General features: G+C 41.3%; 1 protein-coding gene across 9 annotated transcripts in view; it reads left to right on the top strand.

The window, feature by feature from the left end:
* ST3GAL3 (ST3 beta-galactoside alpha-2,3-sialyltransferase 3) overlaps positions 1–25,622 on the top strand; it is a 230,784-nt gene that overhangs the window by 141,549 nt on the left and 63,613 nt on the right. For 6 of the 9 annotated variants that reach the window (XM_024125620.3, XM_024125619.3, XM_028485185.2 and 3 more), the window contains one exon: positions 18,643–18,735. In XM_024125620.3, coding sequence (XP_023981388.1) covers positions 18,643–18,735 — 93 coding nt within the window. Of the gene's footprint in view, positions 1–2,585; positions 2,906–2,962; positions 3,162–18,642; positions 18,736–25,622 lie in introns of those variants that run through there. The other 3 variants (XM_028485181.2, XM_055082479.1, XM_055082485.1) reach the window with 2 other exon arrangements.

The raw sequence follows: 25,622 nt of genomic DNA, 5'->3' as shown, positions 1-25,622 counted from the left end.
AAATAGAACTACCATATGACCCAGCAATCCCACTACTGGGCATATACCCAGAGAGAACCATAATTCCTAAAGACAGATACACCCCAATGTTCATTGCAGCACTGTTTACAATAGCCAGGTCATGGAAGCAACCTAAGTGCCCATTGAAAGACGAATGGATAAAGAATATGTGGTACATACATACAGTGGAATATTACTAGCCATAAAAAGGAACGAAACTGGGTCATTTGTTGAGACGTGGTTGGATCTAGAGACTGTAATCCAGAGTGAATTAAGTCAGAAAGAGAAAAACAAATATCGTATATTAACGCATATATGTGGAACCTAGAAAAATGGTACAGATGAACCAGTTTGCAGGGCAGAAATTGAGACACAGATGTAGAGAACAAACGTATGGATACCAAGGGGGGAAAGTGGTGTGGATGGGTGGTGGTGGTGTGATGAATTGTGAGATTGGGATTGACATATATACACTAATATGTATAAAATGGATATTTAATAAGAACCTGCTGTATAAAAAAATAAATAAAATGAAATTCAAATATACAAAAAAATAAAAAAGCAATTAGATATACTCTATTTAAGGAATAAAGATAATAGTGAACTATACACATGTAATAGGGAACTATAAAAAGCAAAACATTAGTTTGGAAAAACAAAACTTACAGAATTGAAAAATACAGTGACCAAAATTAAAAATTCAGTAGAAGGATTTAGCAACAGATTAGATACAACTGAGGACAGACTCAGTGAACTGGAAGTTAAGTCAGAAGAAATGACCTATAACAAGGTTGGCCAGCTCTTTTTGTAAAGAGCCAAATGGTCAATATTTCTGAGTTTGGGGGGCTTTGTTGTCTCTGTCACAACTTCTCATCTCTGCTGCTATAACATGAAAGCAGCCATAGAGAACACATAGACAAATGAGTATGGCTGTAACTATATTCCAACAAAACTTTGTTTATGGACACTGAAAATTTAATTTCATATAATTTTTATGTCATTAAATATTATTCTTCTAATTTTTAAACCAACCATTAAAATGTAAAAGACATTCTTAACTCACCGACCATACACAAAACAGATAGTGGGTCAGATTTGTCTCACAAATCATACTTAGCTGGCCCTTCACTGAGAATGCAGCAGATATATCTGCATGGGAATGGCCTCCCCACCCGAGGTGTTTTCTATTCTTAAGGACCTATTACAGTTGACTCTTGAACATTTGAACTGCAGTGCATCCACTTATATGTGGATTTTTTTCAACAGTACACACTACAGTACTACATGATCCATGATTGGTTGCATCTGAGCATACAGAATCATGGTTATGGAGGAACTGCATATATGGAGGGCTGACTATAAGTTATATGCGGATTTTTGACTGCATGCAGGGTCAGTGCCCCTAATCATGTTGTTGTTCAAGGGTCAACTGTTTATAGAAATACACTTAAAATATCTCTATATCCAATGATACTCCAAAAACCTGGAAATAGATGTCTTGGATTTTTTTGGTCTTCATTATATTCTTTTAATTATGTCTTTGTGGAATAAATGGTTTCTATTTCCTTTGAGAATTCCCTGCTACTTGTGTCTTCACGACAGAATCACTTGTCAGTGCTGTGAAGATTATTCAAAATACTTATATTCAGTGAGCTGTACAAAACCTTGTCTTTTAACTGCAAACTCTATTGTTCAGGAGGGCAGTAGTTTTTGGAGTTAAAAATGTGGGCTGTGCTGGGCTTGCCTGGTGGCGCAGTGGTTAAAAATCTGCCTGCCAATGCAGGGGACATGAGTTCGAGCCCTGGTCCTGGAAGATTCCCACATGGCGCAGGGCAACTAAGCCCCTGCGCCACAACTACTGAGTCTGTGCTCTAGAGCCCGCGAGCTACAACTCCTGAGCCCATGTGCCACAACTAGTGAAGCCTGCGTGCCTAGAGCCTGTGCACCGCAACAACAGAAGCCACTGCAACGTGCACCACGCTGAAGAGTAGCCCCCACTTGCCACATCTAGAGAAGCGTTGCTTCTGCGCACAACAACCAACACAGCCAAAAATAAAAATAAAATAAATAAATTTATTTTTAAAAATGTGGGCTGTGGAGTCAGACGTTGATTTTTAAAGCCCAGTTCCACATCTTACTAGCTATAATCTTGAGTGAGTTATTTAACTGTTATTGCTCAGTTTCTTACTATAAAGTGGGATCATAATAATTGCCCAAGTATGAGATTCAACCTATCCATTTACCCTTATTGGTGTCTGGTAAACGGGAAAGGCTATAGCCCCAAGATCAGACCTGAACCTCAGCTTGCCTCCTGCTTCATGCCCCAGATTTCATTTCTTCAACTCATTCATTTAGCAAATATTTCGTGAGTACCAACTATGTGCTTTGTAATTGGGATAAAACCGTGAACATTTTAAGCCATATGAACAACCTTGTAAGCTTGATTGGAAAGGATGTCTTGTGAGCTGAAGTGTTAGTGAAGGGGGAGAGAGTAAATGAGAACAGCAAGGGAGGATAGGAGGTAGTATTTCTGGATAGCATGAGCAATGAACAGGTTTTCTTTTTTTCTTTTTTTTTTTTTTAAGGAAGGTGACATACTGGTGACTTGGAAGCATAAATGGAGTACAAAGAGGATATGAGGGACCTTCAGATGCATGGGGTATAGAAGAAAGAGCAGCCTCCATCACATAGGGCTGTAGAGGAAATGGTGTTTTCAGTGAAGACCCAGGTTTCTATGAAATTAGAAGATGGAAGGAACATTCACTGAAGAAGTCGAGGCTTCACGGAAGACAGTGGAAAGTTAGAATATGGTGAGGTGGGAGAGAAGTAAGAGATTGAACCATGAAGAAGAAGCAGACAGCAGTGACTTGAGCATGAGAAAACTGATGAGGATGTCACCGAGGGAGTGAGTAACCAGGATGTGAGGCTGGCGTGTTGCGTTTTGTTGGCCTCAAAGTTGTCTAAGAATTAACCTTGTGTTCCCTGGGGGGGTAGGCACTCAGGCTGCTCAGTGCAGTCAGCTGCAGCCCAATTGGATGATGCCTCCAGAGGGTTCAAGTCTGGTCCCTGGAGAGGCTCTGGCTTCCCAAAAAGGAGTACTGTTCAAAGTGGAGGGTCCTAGGGAAAGGCTCAGGGCTACAGTCTGCTGCCCAGACATCGAGGTAAGCTCTTCCTCATTCATTCAACAGCTTTCTTGAGCAACTACTATGTATCAGGTTCTATGCTCTAAGGATATACCAGTGAACAAGGTGGTCAGTAAACAAAAAGTGTGATAAACAAGTAACGTTTTCAGTGTCTTGGAAGGTGATGAGTGCTATGAAAGAAAATAGAGCAGGACAAGGGAATGCTGGAGAAGAGATTGCAAGTTTAAATGGGATGGTCAGGGCAAGCCTCAATGAAAGGTAGATTTGAGCAAAGACTCAGTGGAAGAGAGGGAGTTAGCCCTGTCTGTATCTGGAGGCAGAGCACTCAGACAGAGCCCTAAGGAAATCTCAGTCTTGGTTATGAGGAACATGACACCGGAGCCGGGGAATGTGCCCATTAGTCCAGCAGAGACAGGAACCATCTGGAGTCTTGAAAGTGCCAGACCCTGGTGTCCAGGTGTGTTTTTCCTGAGCTGATGTCAGCCTTCTGGAAGCTGATTTAATTAAATGGTGGTGTCATCTGTTTCAGCTGGGTGTAGGTGGGTGCTCCGTGTGCTGGGAAAGCTCCTGTCTGCTGCCACAGTATGATGTTTTATGGTTGCCATGTGGGCAAGAGCATGGAGGCGTTAATGCTCAGTCTCATTTCATAAGGAATTCCTTGTGAAGACAAGGATATAGGAGCCAAAACTAACAACTTTTAACCCCCAAAGGCTTGTGAAAACCAAGCCAATTGTGAAAGACCTATAAACATGGGGCAGTCTAAAATACACCCTGAGGCATAGCTTACTATTTCCAGAACAGCCTGTCAAGTTCCCTATGGCTGCATGGGGAACTTTTCCCTGTGGGGAAAGTGCCAAAAGCCAAATTCCTGCTTTATAGCTCACCTGGAGCTCTCAGCACAGTGGTTCTTAACCTTGACTGAATACTGGAATCACCTGGGGAGCTTAAGAAATTACTGAGGCTTGCCTCCCACCCCCTAGAGATTCTGAAGTCACTGGGTTGAGGTGTAGCCTGGGCTTTGGGATTTTTAAAGCTCCCCATATGAGTCTAATACTACTCTAAAAGATTTCATATCCTGTCTGAGGAACTCTTCACTTTCCCAGGTGATTGATACCAAAAATAAACTCACCTTTGAGGTGAGGCCCCTGCCTGTACATAGGACATGTCTATATACAGTGTTTCTCAGCACAGGACTTCACCACCCAGAGATTCTGATTTAGTTGATCAGGAATCAGGCTCAGTTACCTTAATGTTTAAAAGTTCCACCAGGTGATTCTAACATGCCAGGGTTGAGAACCAGGGTATAGCCTTCAAGCCTATCACTATAACCACATTTGAATATAGCATAATAACTACTGCAGAATGTAGTAGTAGTTCTGTTAGGACAGTCGGATTGTGAGTACTTTTTTCCTTTTGAGTTTACCTTTTCTGTATTGTCCTTATATACCTTTAAAATGAAAAAATATATCTGGATGTGCCTTCTTTTCTGTAGTTAAAAAAGAAAAAACTTTCGGGACTTCCCTGGTGGTCCGCACTTCCACTGCAGGGGGCGTGGGTTCGATTCCTCATCAGGGAACTGAGATTTTACATGCCACATGGCGCAGCCAGGAAAAAAACCCAACCACCCCCCCAAAAAAACGCAAACTTTCATTATGATATCTAGGTCTCTAAATACTATTTTCAAAAATCCATTTTATATTTATTTTTGGTTACCAGCCCTTTCTCTAGTTTTTTTCTTCATGGTCTTTTAAAATCTGAACCAATTGAAGAGTTTCCTGTAAATTCTATTGGCCTATTTAAATAGTTCTTCATTTTCTATACTTGGAATAAATATTTGTGTAAAAACTTAATATCTGTCTTTTCTATGCTGTCAAAGCTCCAAGAGGTCTAAGGATGAGACATGATAAGTCTGGAGGAATGAGCAGACCAAATCATGAGGGCTTTAGAGATAACAATAAGAAGTTTGGGTTTCATCTTGAAGGCAAAAGGTGCCATCGAAGTATTTTAAGCAGTTGAAAAGCATTAGTTTTGACTTGTAGGAAGGTGATTTTGGCTGTGGGAAGGTAGATGGGTTGGAGAGGAGCAGAAGTGGAAAGGGAAATAAGACTTAGGAGACCTTCATAGAAACAAAGAGCCGGGGGACTTCCCTGGTGGCACAGTGGTTAAGAAACCGCCTGCCAATGCAGGGAACACGGGTTCAAGCCCTGGTCCTGGAAGATCCCACATGCCGCGGAGTAACTAAGCCCGTGCACCACAACTACTGAGCCCGCACTCTAGTGCCCATGAGCCACAACTACTGAGCCCACGTGCTGCAACTACTGAAGTCTGCGCACTCTAGGGCTGGTACTCTGCAACAAGAGATGCCACTGCAATGAGAAACCTGCATACTGCAACGAAGAGTAGACCCTGCTCGCCGCAACTAGAGAAACCCCACCCTCAGCAACGAAGACCCAATGCAGCCAAAAATAAATTAATTTTAAAAAAAGAAACAAAGAGCAGAAATCAGTAGAGAAAATCAATAAAACCAAAAGCTGATTCTTTGGCAATATTAATAAAAGCAGTAAACCTATAGCCAGTCTAGCCAAGAAAAAAAGAGAGAAGACACAGATTACTAATATCAGAAATGAAAGAAGGATCATCACTACTGATCCCATGGATATTAAAAGTGTAATAAAGGAATATTATGAGCAACTCTGTGCCCACAAATTTGATAACTTAGATGCAATAGACCAATTCCTTGGAACACACACACTACCAAAACTCATACAAGAAGAAATAGATCATCTGAAGAGGCCTATATCTACCAAGGAAATTGAATCAATAATTAGTAACCTTCCAGAAAACACCAGGCTCAGATGGTTTCACTGGTGACTTCTGTCAGACATTTAAGGAAAAGATGATACCAGTTCTCTACAATCTCTTCCAGAAAACAGAAGCAGAGGGAACACTTTCTAACTTGTTCTGTGAAGCCAGCATTACCCTAAAACCAAAACCAGATAAAGACATTATAAGAAAATTACAGACCAATATCTCTCATGAACATAATGCAAACATTCTCAACAAAATATTAGCATATTGAATCCAATGATGTACAAAAAGAACCACACACCTAAATGAAGTGGGATTTATTCCAGATACGCAAGGTTGGTTCAACATTAGAAAATCAATTACTGTATTGCATCACATCAACAGGCTAAAGAAGAAATATCATATGATAATATCTATAAGATGCAGAAAAGTGCTTGATACAATCCAACATCCAATCATGATTTTAGGAAAAACTCTCAGCAAAATAGGAATGGAAAGAAACTTGCTCAATAAGATAAAGAACATCTACAAAAAATCACCTAACATCATGCTTGACGATGAGAAACTAGATGCTTTCCCCCTAAGTTTTGGAAAAGGCAAGAATGTCCCTTTTTACTACTCCTATTCAGCTTTATACTGAAAGGTCTAGCTAATTCAATAAGAACAGTAAAGGAAATAAAAGGCATAGATATTAGGAAGGAAGGAATAAAACTGTCTTTGTTCACAGATGACATGACTGACTATGTAGAAAATCCCAGAGAACTGGCAGAAAACTCCTGGAACTAACTAGCAGTTATAGCACGGTTCCAGGATACAAGGTTAATATACAAAAGTCAGTTGCTTTCCTATATACCAGCAATGAACATTTGGAATATGAAATTTAAAACATAATATCATTTATATTATCACACAAAAAGAAATACTTAGGTATAAATCTAAATATATTGATATATATAAATTTATATATATAATTGCAAGACTCTGATCAGAGAAATCTAGATAAATTGAGAGCTATTCCATGTTCATGGTTAGAAAGATTCAATATTGTTTAAATGTCAGTTCCTCCTAACTTGATCTATAGATTCAACGTAATCTCAGTTAAAATCCCAGCAAATTATTTTATGGATATCAACAAACTTATTTTGAAGTTTATATGGAAAGGCAAACAACTGAGAATAGTCCACATAATACTGATAAAGAAGAACAAAGTTGAAGGACTGATGCTACATGACATTAGACTTAAGATAAAGCTACAGTAATTAGGACAGCATGGTATTGGCAAAAGAATAGACAAACAGACCAATGGAACAGAATAGAGAGTCAAGAAATAGAAATACACCAATATAGTCAATTGATCCTTGACAAAGGAGCAAAGGCAATTCAACAGAAAAAAAAGGATCATCTTTTCGACAAGTGATGCTAGAACAATTGGACATCCATATGTAGAAACTAAATCTTTCACCTTACACTTTTCATGAGAATTAACTCAAAATGGAATCTAATAGACCTAAATGTAAAACACAAAACTTCTAGAATATAACAGGAGAAAATCTGTGTGAACTTGGATTTGGCAATGAGTTTTTAGATACAAAACCAAGAGTACAATTCATGAAAGAAAAAAATCAGTAACGACTTACTAAAATTAAAAACTTTTGTTCTGTGAAAGACACTGATAAAATAATGAAAAAACAAGCCACAAACCAGAAAAAAATACTTGCAAAACACATGTTTGATTTTTAAAAGACTTTCATTCAAAATATACAAAGAACTCTTAAAACTCAGCAATAAGAAAGACAACCAACCCAGTTAAAAATGGGCCGAAGACTTTAACAGACACCTCATCTGACAAGATATATACAGATGGCAAATAAGCATATGAGAAGATGCCCATATCTCATGTGTCATTAGGGAAATGCAGATTAAAACAAGAATAAAATATCACCACACCTACTAGAATGGCTAAAATACAAAATACAGACACACCAAATGCTGGCAAGGATGTGGAGCAACAGGAAGTCTTATTCATTGTTGGCAGGAATGCAGAATGGTTCAGCCATTTTGGCAACATATTAAAAAGCTAAACATAGTCTGACCACATGATTTAGCTATTACTCTTGTAAGTATTTACCCAATTGAGCTGAAAACTTACGTCTATACAAAACTGCACACAGTGGCACAGTATGGCACAAATGTTGCACATTGCTCCGGTTTATACAGTAATAAGGACCTTTTTGTTTAATTATCTTTAAAAAATCAGAATCGCCAACAACTGGAAGCAACCGAGATGTCCTTCATTAGGTGAATGGATAAACAAACTGTAGTACAACCAGACAATGGAGTATTATTTGGCTCTAAAAGAAATGCACTATCAAGCCATGAACAGGCATGAAGGAACCTTAAATACATGTTGCTAAATGGAAGAAGCCAGTCTGAAAAGTCTACATACTGTATGGTTTCATCTGTATGACATTGTGGAAAAGGAAAAACTACGGAGACAGTAAAGAGATCAGTAAATACTACGCTACAGATCTTATGAGATTTATTTAGCCTTTCCACTGAGCTCAGTTATGCACTGGCATGCCAGTTGAAGACAAGTCCCTGTATATGAGATGTTGGCTTCATTTCAGCGGCCCTCCTTCTCTGCTCCCAGGAGTCTCCTGATCTTCCTGCCGATAGGGCAGAAGTTTGGGGACAGCCAAGTGAGTTGGAGCGAATAATCCAAGTAAGAAAAATAAAAGAAACAGTTTTTTTCCTCATTAAATTAGTGAAATGCGGACTTCCCTGGTGACGCAGAGGTTAAGAATCCGCCTGCCAATGCAGGGGACACGGGTTCGAGCCCTGGTCCGGGAAGATCCCACATGCTGCAGAGCAACTAAGCCTGTGCGTCACAACTACTGAGCCTGTGCTCTAGAGCGCGCGAGCCCCAACTACTGAGCCTGTGTGCCACAACTACTGAAGCCCACGTGCCTAGAGCCCGTGCTCTGCAACAAGAGAAGCCATCACAACAAGAAGCCCACGCACCACAACGAAGAGTAGACCCTGCTCGCTGCAACTAGAGAAAGCCTGCGGTGCAGCAACAAAGACCCAATGCAGCCAAAAATAAAAATTAATTAATTAATTAATTAAAAAATATTAGTGAAATTATGATGATAATTCAGGTGGTCTAGAAGTAGAAAAAGCAGAAGTCAAACATTAAAACAGTAGGGATAGTTACTGGCATTTGTATAACCTTTCAAAGGATGTTCTGACCTACATTGTTGCAGGAAATCATTTCATCTTCCCACCAGTCCTGTATTTATTATAGCTATTTTAAGAGTTAAGAGAACCGATTATCTCATGCCTGAGGTTACACAACTAGTAAGTGGAAGAGCTAGTTACTTAAACTTCGGTCTTTTTACCTTTAAGCCCACTCTTCTTTCTACCAAAGAAAGCAAAGGCTTTGGTGAGAATAAAGGATGGGTTTAAGAGTCAGTTTCTCTTGTCAAAAATGATAATAATACTTACCCCAGAGTAGGGCTGCTCCAAGGGTGTGCAGAGCCCTGGCTAATATTTTTGTAAGATCTCTGCTGTATAAATAAGTTGATGGGTCCATGTGAGATGTAATGATTATTAATGAGGATTTAGAACAATAGGGAAAGAAGAGATACTTATGTATGTGTATATTATCCAATCAGTGCACATGAAGTTTCTTCAGAGTATCCAGATACCCCTTCTTTCTGTTCAGGTACAGGAACCATCTCATCATGTTTTTTTTATTGTCAGGTGCATCATTCCTGGCTAATTTCACATCTCCCACCATAAGAAAAAGGTAGCAGTACTGTTATTATTTACAGTGCCATGGCTTTCTGGAACCTGTTTTATAGAAACACTATAGATCTTCTTGTCTCTTCAGTTCTCTAGTACCCTTTATTTCATGCTGGTTACATCATTACTCTTTTTTTTTTTTTTTAGCATCTTTATTGGAGTATAATTGCTTTACAATGGTGTGTTAGTTTCTGCTGTATAACAAAGTGAATCAGCTATACATATACATACATCCCCATATCTCCTCCCTCTTGCGTCTCCCTCCCACCCTCCCTATCCCACCCCTCTAGGTGGACCCAAAATTGTTCCGAACCTTTTTTTTTTTTTAAGATTCCATATGTATGTGTTAGCATATGGTATTTGGTTTTCTCTTTCTGACTTACTTCACTCTGCATGACAGTCTCTAGGTCCATCCACCTCACTACAGATAACTCAATTTCGTTTCTTTTTATGGCTCAGTAATATTCCTACATCATTACTCTTGATTCCACACTATCCTTATCCTTCATGCTGCCCACAAATACTGGCTTCCAGTGACTCTGAAAGGTTGTGACTGTGCTTTGCTGACAGTGACCACAAATGCAAGTCTCACCCAGAGTATGAAGGGGAAATGTGAATTGTAATTAGTTTGTGGTCATGTTAAATTTACCATTTGAAACTACCAAGACTGAATCATTAAGAAATAAAAATCCAAATAGACCAATTACTAGTAAGGAGATTGAATCAGTAGTCAGAAACCTTCCAACAAACAAAAGTCCAGGACCATATCAAACATTTAAAGAAAAAATACCAATTCTTCTCAAATTCTTCCAAAACATAGAAGAGGAGGGAACACTTCCAAACTCATTTTATGAGGCCAGCATTATCCTGATACCAAAACCAGACAAAGGCACTACAAGAAAAGAAAATTACAGGCCAATATCTTTGATGAACAGAGATGCAAAAATCCTCAACAAAATTTTAGCAAACAGAATTCGACAATACATTAAAATTCAACATACACTGTGATCAAGTGGGATTTATTCCTGGGATGCAAGGATGTTGCAGCATACATAGATCAATCAGTGTGATAAACCACATTAATAAAATGAAGAGAAAAAAATCATATGCTCATCTCAGTAGATACAAAATAAGCATGTGACAAAATTCAACATCCATTCATAATAAAAATTCTCAAAAAAGTGGGTATAAAGGAAATGTACCTCAACATAATAAAGGCCATATATGATAAACCCACAGATAACGTCATACTCAATGGTAAAAAAGCTGAGTCTTTCCTCTAAGATCAGGAACAAGAAAAAGATGGCCACTCTCACCACTTTTATTCATTGTAGTACCAGAAGTCCTAGCCAAAGCAGTTAAGAAAGAAAAAGAAATAAAAGGCATCCAGTTTGGAAAGGGAAAAGTAAAACTGTCTGTATTTAGAGTTGACAATATTATATACAGAAATTCCTAAAGATTCCACCAAAAAAAACCTGTTAGAATGATTTTTAAAAATTCAATAAAGTTGTAAGATACAAAATCAGTATACTAAAATCAGTTGTGTTTCTATACACTAATAATGAACTATCAGAAATAGAAATTAAGAAAACAATCCCATTTACAATTGCATCAAAAAGAATAAAATACCTTGGAATAAATTTAACTTAGGAGGCGAAAGGCTTTTTACCCTGAAACTATAAGACACTGATGAAAGTAATGAAGAAGATACAAATAAATGGAATGATATTTTGTACTCATGGATTGGAAGAATTAATATTGTTAAAATGTTTATAGTATCTGAAACAACGTACAGAGTCAGTGCAATCCCTGCCAGAATTTATCATTTGAAATTTTATAGTGTAAACATAGAGTAGCACATCTTCCAACCATGCGTCTCTTGGACTCTTTTAGCCCCACATGCCTAGGTCTAAGGGATGTACTCCTTAAAGGATTATTGTAGAGTTATATTAGATAATTATGTCAACTCTGTGTGTGTGTGTGTTTTAATAAAATGTAGAAACAAAATTGAATTGGAGCAGTTGCAAGAGATTCCTGGTGGAAAGTCTCGGTGAGAGTTGCATATACAGCTCAGGCTAAAGCGTTTGCAAGAGCTTACTAGAGAGCATCCTCCCAGACAAAATGAAGTAAATTACAAGGCCCTGGAGACAAAGATAAACTGCAGTAATGTCAGCTCCAGAATCAGTGATCAAAGAGCAGAGTGGCTGATTTGTTGAGAAGATACTGCAGTGCCTAGTAGCAAGAGCTGAAAGGCGCAGGGCCTCCAGAGCTGAGAAATACCCCAAATTCCAGATCACGCAAATCAAGCAGTCCCTCTTCTCTTAAAGTGATAGAAGAGACATGAGACATTGCCTCCATGTTTATCACAGATCACTGTTAAGTGAGGCAAAACTGTATAGAAGCCCAAGTCTGCAGTGGAGTTCACAAAGAGCAAAGGGTCAGTGATGCCCAGGGCAGGATGGATTGGCACACCCCAAATGTGGGTGAATGAAGAGACGGTTGGTAATTCAGGAAGAGCCAGCAGACCTGTAATCATGGGGGAGAGGCAGTCAGAGGAGATAGAAATTGTCCTTAGGGAGAAAACTTTCCATCTTGGAGCTTGAAAGGCTCTGTGGCAGTATTAAATAACCTTTCTTACATAAAGGCTATTTCAGAAAAAAAAAAAGAAAATGAAAATGTTTAATGATGGGCTAGGATTACTAAAGCTAACCTAAGCTGCTTCTGCCATTTCCCAAATCATGTCGTCATTCCAGAAGCATCCCTCTAGTAATTGCAGAAGTGCATCTTCATCAGGAAGGTTAGAGAGGATAGAACTGAAGAAGCAGTGGTGGGGTGAACTCTGTGCTGAGAGTTCTTACCTGTGTTTATCATGCAAGTCCTCCCAGCACAATTGTACTGGCTACCTTGATTAAGTTGCTATATTTGCTGAAAAAGAAGCTAATATTTGTTAACTATGGTTTGTGAGGCAGTGTGCTAGGTGTTACACACATGGTCTTACTCCATTCTTGCAACCAGTTCCTTGAACTGCTTCCAGTAAACTAGCACCTGGAATGAGGGAGGGGGCACAGTAGGGGGCTAAGTTCAGCCTTTTCTAAGAGGTTCTAGAAATTAGCCCATTGGTCACGAGATGCCCAACAGCACTGATCTATACAGTCCTAATCCTCAAAGTCCTTTCTTCATTTTCCCCAGCCATCACCACCTCATACCCACACTTCCTGTCAATTAACCTTCCAAGTCAAGGTAACCAATTGAGTTCAGTCCAACAAACATTTTGTTGGGTACTTATATACTCAGTGCCACGCATGGTACTCTGTGCTAGGCACTATACTCAGATTTCATGGTCTGGGAGAGAAAGAAGTTTAAATGGACAGTTATTCCTTTTTTAAAAAAAAAAATAAATTTATTTATTTATTTTTTGGCTGCGTACGGGCTTGGTTGCTGCACGTGGGCTTCCTCTAGTTGCGGTGAGCAGGGGCTACTCTGTTGTAGTGCACGGGCTTCTCATTGCGGCGGCTTCTCTTTGTTGTGGAGCGCAGGCTCTAGGCACGCGGACTTCAGTAGTTGTGGCACGTGGGCTCAGTAGTTGTGGCTCACGGGCTCTAGAGCACAGGCTCAGTAGTTGTGGCGCATGGGCTTAGTTGCTCCGTGGCGTGTGGGAATCTTCCCGGACCAGGGCTCGAACCCGTGTCCCCTGCATTGGCAGACAGATTCTTAACCACTGCGCCACCAGGGAGGGCCCTAAATGGACAGTTTATTCTTCAGGATAACAAGTGCTAGGCCATAGTTATGTCCTCGTCATCACTGTATCCCTAATCCCAGGCCGGCGTCTGGCACGTAACAACAACGAGACTGTTACAGTTAGCATGTACTGGGGGAGAACTATGTGCCAGGCATTGTACTAAGCATTGTATTCTCAGCATAATCCTCACAACAATTTTATGAGGTATTAGTATAATTCCACTTTTAAAGGTGTGGAAATTAAGGCACAGAGCAGTTAAATAACACGCCCAGCTATTAAGGGATAGAGCCAGGATACAAACCCAAGCAGAGTGACTCTGTTGCCTCTAAATATCTGCTGAGTGAATGAATGAATGAATGAACGAGTGAGAGGATGGAAGAGAAGGAGGTGGGAGAGAAAGTGGGGACAAGTGAGCAAGGTCAGGTGACTGTCAGTTCTAGGTAAAATGGGGTCCACAGGCAGGAGAGGTTGGTTCTGCTTGGCAGGGGAAGCAACCACGAAAAGTTTCACAAAGGAAGTGGTGCTTCACCCGAATGTTGCAAGATGAATAGGTAGTCACTGGCCAGGGCAGGGCAGGGTAGACGGAGCTAAGGCCAACCCTTCTACTTTTTTGGTAGATCCTTTCCCTCTCTCACCTTCTCGGGGACATTTCTCCAACTGTCCCATTTCTCTTGCATCATGCTTGAGTTTTCCTCTTATTCTAACCAGCTTATATGCATGCTGAAAAATTTCCTAACCTCAGAAAAATCTTTCCCTGCCATTCCCCTCCAGCAATTGCCCCATTTCTCTGTCTCCCTTTATAGCAAAACTTCTAAAAATGGTAGTCTCTATTCCCTGGCTCCAATTCTTCTGTTTTCTCTGAAACCCAATGAAAGCAGCATTTCACCCCTACACTCCAGTGAAACAGCTCTACTCCAAGTCAATAGCAACCTCCATGTTGGCAAATCCAGCTGTCAATCTTATGGCTACCTTCCCAGGCCGAGCACAGTGTTTGATGCAGTTGGTCCCTGTATCCTTCTTGATATAGAAGGATATTTCTATCTCCTTTGGCACCTGAGACATCACACTCTCTCCTGATTATTTTTCTATCTCAGGGACTGCTTCTTTCAGCCTTTTGCCATGCTACTCCTCACCTCCCAAATGTTTATCCTTAAAATGCACACGTTGATCAGGGCACTCTCCCACTGGAAATCATTCAGTGACTCTCCCCAGGACAGAATCCAAACATGAGCATTGGAAACCTCCGCCACCTCACCTGTCACAAAGTATTTGTGTGGTGCTCTAGAGGACAGCCAGCCCCTCCAAATGTTCTTTCTCACCACACCCTCCAAGATCTCTGAGAGCTGAGTGGTTCCCATTTGCAGATGAGGAAGCTGAGAAGCAGATTGTCCTTCACTTGCCCAAGATCATGCAGCTTGCAGTGTCCTTTATGAAAGCTTCTAATTCCAGGTCCTGTATTCTTCCCATTTACAACTGTTGTTTGACCTGATTCCTTAAACTTGGGGCTTCTGAGTGAAGCGGAGGCGTGGAAGTCTGGTTCCTTCTTTTAGGTGCCAGCCTCTCCATCTGGATTTCCTCTTAAGAGTGCAGTGGTTTACACTCTTCACCCCAGGCGCTTGGTAGTCACGTTTGCAGGACAATGGTGCTCTTACTGGTCGAAATGCTAAATCTCCCCAAATGAAAGGCCAGCTGCAGAGTATGAGAAGAACAAGGGCTGAATGATTTGATCAGACATCTGTGGGGGCCTCCTGGCATTTGGAGTGTGAGCGCCTTAGAGAAACTAACTATTCTGGCCGGAGGGAGTTGGAGACAGTTCATCTTGGTGGTTTTGACCGCTAACTGCCCCAGAGGTCCCAGCCTGCTGTATGACTCAGAATCCCCAACACTCCCCCTATTCTTCTCTCACTGGGATAGTCAGGAGGCCATTTCTAAGGCATTTTAATTTGGTAATAACTTGACATGGCCCACTATGCCCAGGGCTGTATGTTTTAGGAGTTACTGTTGCTTGGGGGGTTGGTTTAGAGCTGCACCATCCTTAATATCTGACTACCCTGCACTGGCATGGGAAGAGCCTTTCCTGGTGGGCTCTGGCTTCCTGTGTTCCATCTTGCCTGTGCTCTTTCTTCTCCATTATGGATTACCTGAGTCCATAGACCCTGGACTATCCCATAGCCCGATCCTTTTTTTTTAATTAAAACATCTTTTATACATTTTTTAAAGGTTACTTTCCATTTACAGTTATTACAGAATATTGGCTGTATTCCCCATGTTGTATAGTACATCCTTGAGCCTATCTTACACCCCATGGTTTGTACCTACCACTCTCCCACCCATATTTTGTCCCTCCCCACCCTTCCTGCTGGCAACCACTAGTTTGTTCTCTATATCTGTGGGTCTACTTCTTGTTTTGTTATAGTCACTAGTTTGTTGTATTTTTTAGATTCCACATATACATGAGATCATATAGTATTTGTCTTTCTCTCTCTGACTTATTTCACTTAGCATAAGGCCCTCCAGGTCCATCCATATTGCTGTACATTTAGAGCCCTGATTCTTGAAGCATTTTGCCAGAAGTTGATGGTGTTCACTAGAGAGAGGAAAGATGTGGCTGAAGATTTGTCTGCTGTTGTACGTGCATTTCTACGTGCATTTCTGCAATGCACTATGTTAAAGGGACAACCACCATCCATCTTTCCTTTTCTTTGTGAAACTTTCTGAAATTCAGAAAGACCATAGGAACCCACAGTACCAGGCAAGCAAGCGGATGGTGGGGGTTTGGAGACAAGGATATGAGGGACTCATAATGCCTCACTGCTTGTTACACACTTCCAGAGAGCTTCTCTACCCCATCTCCAACTGCACTGACCACTCGTGCTGTCCCTGGACTCTGTGCTTCCCTCTGTGATGGCACTGACTGTGATCCACACCAGGGCGGTGCCATATTAAGAGCTCCTGGGCTTCCCTGGTGGCGCAGTGGTTGAGAATCTGCCTGCCAATGCAGGGGACACGGGTTCGAGCCCTGGTCTGGGAGGATCCCACATGCCGCGGAGCAGCTAGGCCCGTGAGCCACAACTACTGAGCCTGCACGTCTGGAGCCTGTGCTCCGCAACAAGAGAGGCCGCGACAGTGAGAGGCCTGTGCACTGCGATGACGAGTGGCCCCCACTCGCCGCGACTAGAGAAAGCCCTCGCACAGAAACGAAGACCCAACACAGCCAAAAATAAATTAATTAATTATTTAATTAAGAGCTCCTGCACTCATGTTAGAGAGAAATAGTTCCACATAGTATCCACTACTTACTAGCTGTATGATCTTGAATAAGTCTCTTCATCTTTCTGACCTTGTATGTAAATTAATAATTAATAGCACCTATTCACCTGGCTATTGAGAGGAGTAATTGAAGAAATCGATAATGTTTTCATCACTGTGCCTAGTCCAGAGGCTTCCGGTAGGTTTAGTAATTGCACTGAAGTTTATGTTTCATTTCTGAAATACAGTTGTTTATGTAAGAAAATATTGTTATGTAAATTCTCTTGTTAAACCCTTGACTTTCTTCTGCCTACCAAATAAAGGCCCAACTCCGGCTTGTCGCTCAGCATTTACATTTGCATTTCAGGCTTTAAATTTCATTGGTAGGGAAAGCTAAAAAAATGTAGATTTTTTTAGAAGAAATTGCACATAGATACAGATGAGTTTGTCTAAATTCAGTGAGCAGTGACTCTGTATAAGGCCCTGGGCTAGGCTCACAGGGCACTGAGTGAATCCCACATGACGCATGATAGGCGGTGGCATCATGGTTTCTGGCTGTCCTGTATAGGCACCAGCCTCCCCTACCCTGGACCCACCCAGCCCCTGCCCCTGCAGAAGGCAGCCTAGGGAAGACTCACCACAGGGCCCCAGCACAGCAGAACAGCTGGGCATCAGAGGGCTGACAGCTGGCCCAAGGGTGGGGACTGGGGAGGTTGGGACTGGGAACTGGCAACGAGCCAGGGCTCCTTCAGGTGCCCCAGCATGCAGGGCCTCCAGTCCCAGCAGTCAGTGAATGTGTCTTGTTCTTCTGCTGTGGTCTTCTCTAGACTGCACTGGGCAGGGTTTTTGGTGGCAGGGTTGTGACTCCAGCTGCACACTGAACACATATGGACACTGAAGCCCAGAGATATGAGGTGACTCACACAGCAGCAAAGCCAGGGCTAGAACTCACAAGCCTTCTGAAATATAGTGCTTTCTGACTTATGGGCTCCTGAGATTGTCTTATGTCCAGTCCAAGTGTAGTGAGATTGTCAGGACCATTTTGTTCCTTCAGAAAATCGTAAGGGTCTTCTATGTGCCCATCTCCGTGCAAAGAACTGGGGGTACAGGGTTAAATCAGACCCTGACCTTGGGAATTTACAGTGCAGTGAGGGAGACATACTACCAACGATTGCAGTCCCGTATAGCGAGTGCTGGGCAATCATGTAACGCGGTGGCGGTGGGTGATAGTGATCACAGTCAGGCACTTGGCCCAGTCTGGGGGTCAGGGAGTTATGCCCAGAGAAACTGACGTCTGAGCTGAGTTGTGAAGGACCGGGAGGCATAGGCAGGTGGAGGAGGACAAGGAAGAACATTCCAGGCACAGAGGATAGGAGAGCCTCCTTAACTAAATGCCCCAACATGTATTTGATCTCTATTCAGGGCACTGTGAGTGGTTCCCACTGGCTGGATCATAGTGTGTGTGGAGAGAATAGAGGCAGATGAGGCTGGACATGTAGACATATTCAGGAAGGGTGAAAGGGCAGTGCCTGTGACTTTATCAAAGTCTGGCGGCTCTCTCCTTAGGTCTCCAGGCTCTACTCTCCCAGTCTGGGAGCCTGGATGGAGTTCCTGATTTCCCTGGAATCAGGCTTACTTCAAAGAATCTATGCAAAACCCAGTGAGCTCTTTTTACCAAATTCCACTGCCGGGCCTTGCTTATTTATCTACCTATTCCTGTAGGGTTTCTTGTCTCCTCCCCCTTACCCCCACCTCCAGGGCCTTGGTGTGGAAAAGGGGCTGAAGTGCTGATTGTAGGGAGTGAAGCTTTGTTCAGGGTTTAAATGCCTATAGCTCTTCATGAACTAGTAACCACTGCCCAGTGCCTGGCAAGCTGTGACTCTCTTTCTCTTCCTATAGGCCTGCTGAGTTAGCCACCAAGTACGCAAACTTTTCAGAGGGAACTTGCAAGCCTGGCTATGCTTCAGCCTTGATGACTGTCATCTTCCCCCGGTAAGTGCTCCTGTTTCTTCCCATCACCTGGATAGCCTGGTCCATGGCCCAGGACTCAGACACCCTGCCCCTTGTGGCAAGTGGTGTGCCTCTGAGAAAATGAGATTCTGTGGTACCTTCCCTCCTGTGTCCTTGAGTCTGTGGGTGCCTGGAAAGGACTTTGCCTTTGGTTGGTTCCTACTCCACTAAAAGTAGAGTAGGAATCATAAGGTGTAGCAAGACCACTCTAGGCCCTTGCTACACCTTACCCCCATCTTCCTCTCAGAGCTTGTACCTGCCAGCACAGCTCACTTCTGTGGAGGAAAGAGATGAGGTAGAACCTACGTGGTTCCCCTTGGAAGCCAGGTATCCAGAGGCAACCAGACAATGCTCCACAGCACAGAAGCTCGTAGTCTTTTTTGGAAGCTAGGACCAACTACCTGGCTTCAGGGAGGCAAATCCAAATAAAGCAGGAAATAAAGAGGAGTTTCTGAGGCTGGTGTTCTAGAGTTCCTGATTTCCTTGATAGGAGCTGCCGAAAGAAGCTGTGCCAAACCCTGGGAGATCCTTTCACCCAATTCCACTGAGAGGCCTTGCTTGCTTATCCGCCTTTTCCTTTGGGGTTTTCTTTCCTGAAACCTTGGTGTGGAAAAGAGCCTGACATGCTGCGATCATCTTGTCTGCGGTCCAAGTGCAGTGAGACCCTTGGGGTCGTTTTGTTCCTTCAGAGAGTTGTAGGACTATCTGACTTGGAGGGGATGTAGGAGGGGCTGCTCGGGACCTCTGGGAGTCAGAATGTAGCACTCGGACCACCAGAGGAGCCCTAGGGGTGGCCTCTTGGGGTGGGCTGTGTTCACAGGGGAAGGGTATGCACCCCATCCCTTAGAAGGCTGAGGTTAGGACACATGGTGTGCTTGCAAAGGAATGCTGACAAACAGCTTGCCCAAAAGCAAATCCAGGATATTTGGATTTTATGCTCCTTTTCTTTCCTAATGTCAGCAATCCAAGCTTAACTCCTTGTATAAAACAGGAGGCTCTGCTGGCTGAATATCTGGTGTTCAGTTAGAGATCTCTTTGTCCGGGGTCTGCCTTCTGACTTGATTCCAATGTTTTGCTTCCCCCAGCTATTTACTGAGCACTTCTTGAGTGTCTGGCACAATGTTCCATATTCTTGCATGGGTTTTCTCAGACCTACATTGCTCAGGCCCCTGGGCCAGACACCTATGAGTTTTCCTTGACCTGTGTATGGGTTTTCTAATTGAAAGTAATACAAGCATGTGGGGAAAAAAAACTCAAACAGTACAAAAGGGTATATATTCCCACTCCAGATCCCAGAGACAGCCAATATTACCATAAACAGGAACATACTGTATTTATTGTACTGTATCTTGCTTTTTACTCCTAATGATATGTCTTAGAGTTTATCCTATTACCAGCATATATGAATTCGTCTCATATTTTAAATGATTGCATAATATATAATTGTTTGGAGATGTCATAATTTTACTAAAGATTTGTTGAGGTTTAATTTACATACAGTAAAATCTACACATTAGTATAGTTGTATGAGTTTTGATAATACCTTTGTGCAACCACCGTAACAGTTAATAGAACACGTCCAACATCACCCCCAAAAGTTCCTTCATGCTTCTTTGCAGTTAACCCCTCCTGTGACCCCCCAGGGCCTGACAACTACTGTCCCTGTAGTATTTCCAGAATGTCATATAAATGGATCATATAGTAGCCTTTTGAGTCTGCCTCTTTTGTTTAGTATAATGCATTTGGGATTCACACATGTGTGTAGCAGTTGCTTGTTCCTTTTTATTGCAGAATAGTATTCCATTATATGGGCATAACATTGTATGTTGTTTATCTAGTCAACAGTCAAAAGACATTTGGGTTAATTCCAGTTTTTAGCTATTATAAATAAAGCCAATATAAACATTTGTGTAGAGGATGTATGCTTCACTGCATAAGAATTTGCCAAACTGTTTTCCAAAGTGACTATACTGTTTTGCTTTCCTGCCAGCAAAGCATAAGAGTTTTAGTTGTTTTATATCCCTGACATCAATCTTTTTAATTTTTGCTGTTCTAGTAGGCTTAGAGGGAAGGGAAGGCTTAGAGGGCTTACCAGGGAAGCCCTGCTTTTGATGTTTTATCTAAGAAGTCTTTCCCAGGACTTCTCTGGTGGCACAGTGGTTAAGTGTATCATTTTATTTTTAGATTCCACATATGGTCAGTTACTAACAGAGGGATGTTGAAGTCTCCATTTATCAGTTTTTGCTTCAATATATTTTGAAGCTCTGCCATTTAGTGCATACACATTTAGGATTGTAGCCCCTTGCTGAACAGATTCCTTCATTTTTCTGAAATGTCCCTTTTTCACTGGTAATAATCCTTGTTCTGAAATCTTCCTTGTTTGATATTAATATAACCACTCCAGCCTTTTAAAAGTTAGTTTCATCATGGTATATGTTTTTCTATTCTTTTACATTTTCTGGTGGAGAAGGAGTTTGTATGTTTATATCCTTGAGCATCAGAGAAGTTGGATCTTAGAGGTGTGGTTGGCAGCAGTCCCTCCTTTTACATTTAACCTATCAATTTCTTTATAATTAGAGAGGGTTTCTTGCAGACAACACATAATGGAGTCTTGCTTTTTTACCCAATCTGACAATGCCTGCCTTTTACTGGAATGTTTATACTGTTTATATTTAATGTAATCATCAGTGTGGTTCGGCTTAAATCTACCATCTTGCTATGAGTTTTCTGCTAGTTTCTTTTTAACCTTTCTTTTCCTGCCTCCTTTTGGATTAATTGAGTGTGTTTTATGGTTTTATTTTACCATAAAATAAAACTGTTGGTTTAATAGCTATGCCTCTTTGTTTTATGTTTTTCATGATTATTCTAGAGATTACAATATACATCGTTGATTTATAATCTACTTTTAAATAATACTATAGCACTTCGCTTAGAGCTTATAAACCTTAGAACAGTATACTTCCATTCCCCCTTCTGCCTTTGTGCTATTTTTTGTCATATTTTACATTTATGTATGATAAACCCACAAAACACTGTCCTTATTTATTTCTGTTTTAAACAGTTAATTATTTAAAGTGAATTAAAAATGAGCAGGAAAAGGCAACCTACAGAATGGGAGAAGATATTTGCGCATTATATATCTGATGTGGTGTTAATATCCAGAATATATAAAGAACTCCTACAACTCAACAACAACAACAAATGGGTGAAGGATTCAAATAGACGTTTCTCCTAAGATGATATACAAATAGCCAACAAGCACATGAAAAAATGCTCAATATAATTAGTCACTGGGGAAATGCAAATCAAAACCACAATGAGAGGGCTTCCCTGGTGGTGCAGTGGTTAAGAATCTGCCTGCCAATGCAGGGGACACAGGTTCAAGCCCTGGTCCAGGAAGATCCCACATGCCGTGGAGCAACTAAGCCCAGGTGCCACAACTACTGAGCCTGCGCTCTAGAGCCCATGAGCCACAACTACTGAGCCCACGTGCCACAACTACTGAAGCCTGTGTGCCTGGAGTCTGTGCTCTGCAACAAGAGAAGCCACTGCAATGAGAAGCCTGCGCACCTCAACGAAGAGTAGCCCCCGCTCGCCACAACTAGAGAAAGCCGGCGGGCAGCAGCGAAGACCCAACACAGCCAAAAAAACAAAACAAAATGAAAAAAACACAATGAGATACTACGTCACACTCATTAGGGTGGCTGCTATCAAAAAAGCAGAAAATAGCAAGTGTTGACAAGGATGTGGAGAAATCAGAACGCTTGTGCACTGCTGGTGACAATGTAAATTGGTGGTGCAGCCACTATGGAAAACAGTATGGTGTTCCTCAAAAAACTGAAAGTAGAATTACTATATGACCCAGCAATTCTACTTTTGGGTATATACCCAAAAGAAATGAAAGCAGGGTCTGAAAGAGGTATTTGCACATCCATGTTCATAGCAGCATTATTCACAATAGCCAAAGCAATCCAAGAGTCTTTCAACTGATGAAAAGATAAAATGTGGTATATGCATGGAATGGAATATTATTCAGCCTTAAAAAGAGGGGAAGTTCTGACAGTTCAGCCTTAAAAAGAGGGGAAGTTCTGACAGATGCTACTGTGTGGGTGAACCTTGAGGACATTATACTAAGTGAAATAAGCCAGTCATAGAAAGACAATACCGTTTTATTTCACTTATGTGAGGTACCTAGGGTAGTCAGACTCACAGAGATAGAAAATAGAATGGTGGTTGCCGGAGGCTGGGGACAGGGGGAAATGAAGAATTGCTGTTTAATGGATATTTAATAGACAGAGTTTCAGTTTTACAAGATGAAAAGCATTCTGGAGATTGAGTGCATAACAATGTGAAAGTATTTAACACTACTGAATTGTACACTTAAAAATGTTTAAGATGGTAAATTTTATGTGTATTTTACCACAATTTAAATTTTAAAAGTTTTTAAAAATTAGGATGAAAAGTCTTTTTTTTCCCCCTCGGATTTGTTTTCATTCTCCCTTTGCTTTTTGATTTAATTTTTTTTTTTTGGCTGCCTTGGGTCTTTGTTGCTGCGCGTGGGCTTTCTCTAGTTGTGGTGAGCTGGGGCTACTCTTCATTGCAGTGCACGGACTCTATAGGCCTGCAGGCTTCAGTAGTTGTGGCACATGGGCTTAGTTGCTCCGCAGCATGTGGGATCTTCCTGGACCAGGGATCGGACCCGTGTCCCCTGAATTGGTAGGCGGATTCTTATCCACTACACCACCGGGGAAGTCCCTGAAAACTCTTTTATAGTTACCCACAAACTTAGTTTTACTGTTGTTCTTTCTTCCTTTGTGTAGATACATATTTCTATATAGTGTTCTTTTTCTTCTGCTTGAAGAACATCTTTTAACATTTCTTATGAGGAAGATCTTATGGCAATGAAGTCTGTCAGCTTTGGTTTGTCTGATAAAGTCTATTTTACCTTCAGTTTTGAAAGTTTGTTTGTTTTGGCTGTGTATACAATTCTAGGTTGACAATTTGACACACATGCAGTACTTTAAAGCTATAACTTCACTTTCTTTTGGCTTGTATAGTTTCTAACGAAAGTCTTCTGTCATTCTTACCTTATTAATTTATTTAAATTTTATTTTATTATTTGTCAGCGTCAGGTCTTAGTTGCGGCATGTGGGATCTTTGCTGTGGCGTGTGGGCTTCTCTAGTTGGGGTTTCTCTCTAGTTGTGGTGTGCGGGCTTAGTTGCCTGTGGCATGTCGGATCTTAGTTCCCTGACCAGGGATCCAACCCGCATCCCCTGCATTGGAAGGTGGATTCTTAAGCACTGGACCACCGGGGAAGTCCCTTTACCTTTTTTCACTTCGTATGCAATGTTTCTCTTTTCCTCTGCCTGCTTTTTGAGATTTTTCTCCTTATCGCTCGTTCTCAGCAATTTGATATGATGCAGTTTGTTGTGGTTTTCTTTATATTATTCTTGGCTTGCATTTATTTAGCTTATTGGATCTATGGGTTTATAGTTTATTTTTTAATCAAATTTGGATGCTTTTTGTCCTTATTTTTTCAAATATTTTTTCTGCCCATCACCCTTCCCAGGATTCCAATTACATGCATGTTAAGCCATTCATCCAACTGGTTTGTTTGATGCTAGGTTTGCTTGGTGTTTTTTCCCCCAATTGTTTCTTATTTCTCTTTGTGTTTCATTTTGGATAGTTGATATTGCTATGTTTTCACATCCACTGATATTTCTCTTGTGGTGTCTAATCAGCTGTTAATCCCATCTGGTGTGTTTTCATTTCAGATATTGTGTTTTTAATCTCTGTGGTTCCATTTAGGTCTTTTTATATCTTGCGTTTCATTCTTTATTATGTTCATGTGTTCTTCTACCTTCCTGAACATAGACAATATATTTAGAATAATTGTTTAAACATCCTTGTCTGGTAATCCCATCATCTGTATCATTTCTGGGATGGTTTCTATTGATTGATTTTTCTCCTGATAATGGCCTATATTTTTCTGATTCTTTGTATGCCGCCTGGTAATTTTTTATTAGATTCAAGACAATGTGAAATTTACGTTTTTCTGTGCTAGATTTTTGTTATATTCTCTTAAATAGTGCTAGTTTTGCTTGGACATGTAGTTAAGTTACTTGGAATCAGTTGTATCCCTTTGAGATTTGCTTTTAACGTTGTTAGTGCAGATGTTGAGCAACCATTTGTCTAGGGCTAATTTATCCCCATAACTAACGCAGTACCTGTCTGGGGACTGGACCCAATGCCTCGTGCATTATGAGGCATTTCCACTCTGCCTGATTTATTTCCACAATTATTTTGTGAATACAGACAATTCCCAGCCCTGTATGAACACCAGGAATTGTTTGATCTACTGCTTCCCGGTGGCCTTTCTTAGCCTCAGAATTTCCTCTCATATACGCCCAGATCAGTACTTGGCCAAAGATCTGAGGGGACCCCTTTGCAGATCTCTGGGGCGTTCTGAGCATCTCTGTCCTCTAGTCTCCACAAATTCTAGTCTTCTTGCCCTCCCTAAACTTTGATCGCTTTTTTCCAGCTCAGGAAGACCACTGGGCTCTATTTGGGTTCCCCATCCCTGCACTGGTCCGAAGACTTGTTTCATCTATTTTGACTTGTTTTCTGGTTGTTGAAGGTAGGAGGGTAAATCCCACCCCTGTTATTCTGTCATGGTGGGAAGCAGAAGTCCCTTCTTTACACAGCATTCCATGAACTAAACAATAGTTCTGCATCAGTTCCCTATTGATGGACAGTTAGGCAATTGCCATTTTTTACTACTCTAAATATTACTTCAGTGAATAACCTTTTTTTTTTTTTTTTTTTTTTTTTTTTCTGTGGTACGCGGGCCTCACACTGTTGTGGCCTC

Source organism: Physeter macrocephalus, chromosome 3, assembly GCF_002837175.3.
Source record: "Physeter macrocephalus isolate SW-GA chromosome 3, ASM283717v5, whole genome shotgun sequence".
NCBI classification, from domain to species: domain Eukaryota; kingdom Metazoa; phylum Chordata; class Mammalia; order Artiodactyla; family Physeteridae; genus Physeter; species Physeter macrocephalus.
This window is presented reverse-complemented; position numbering and strand designations above follow the sequence as displayed.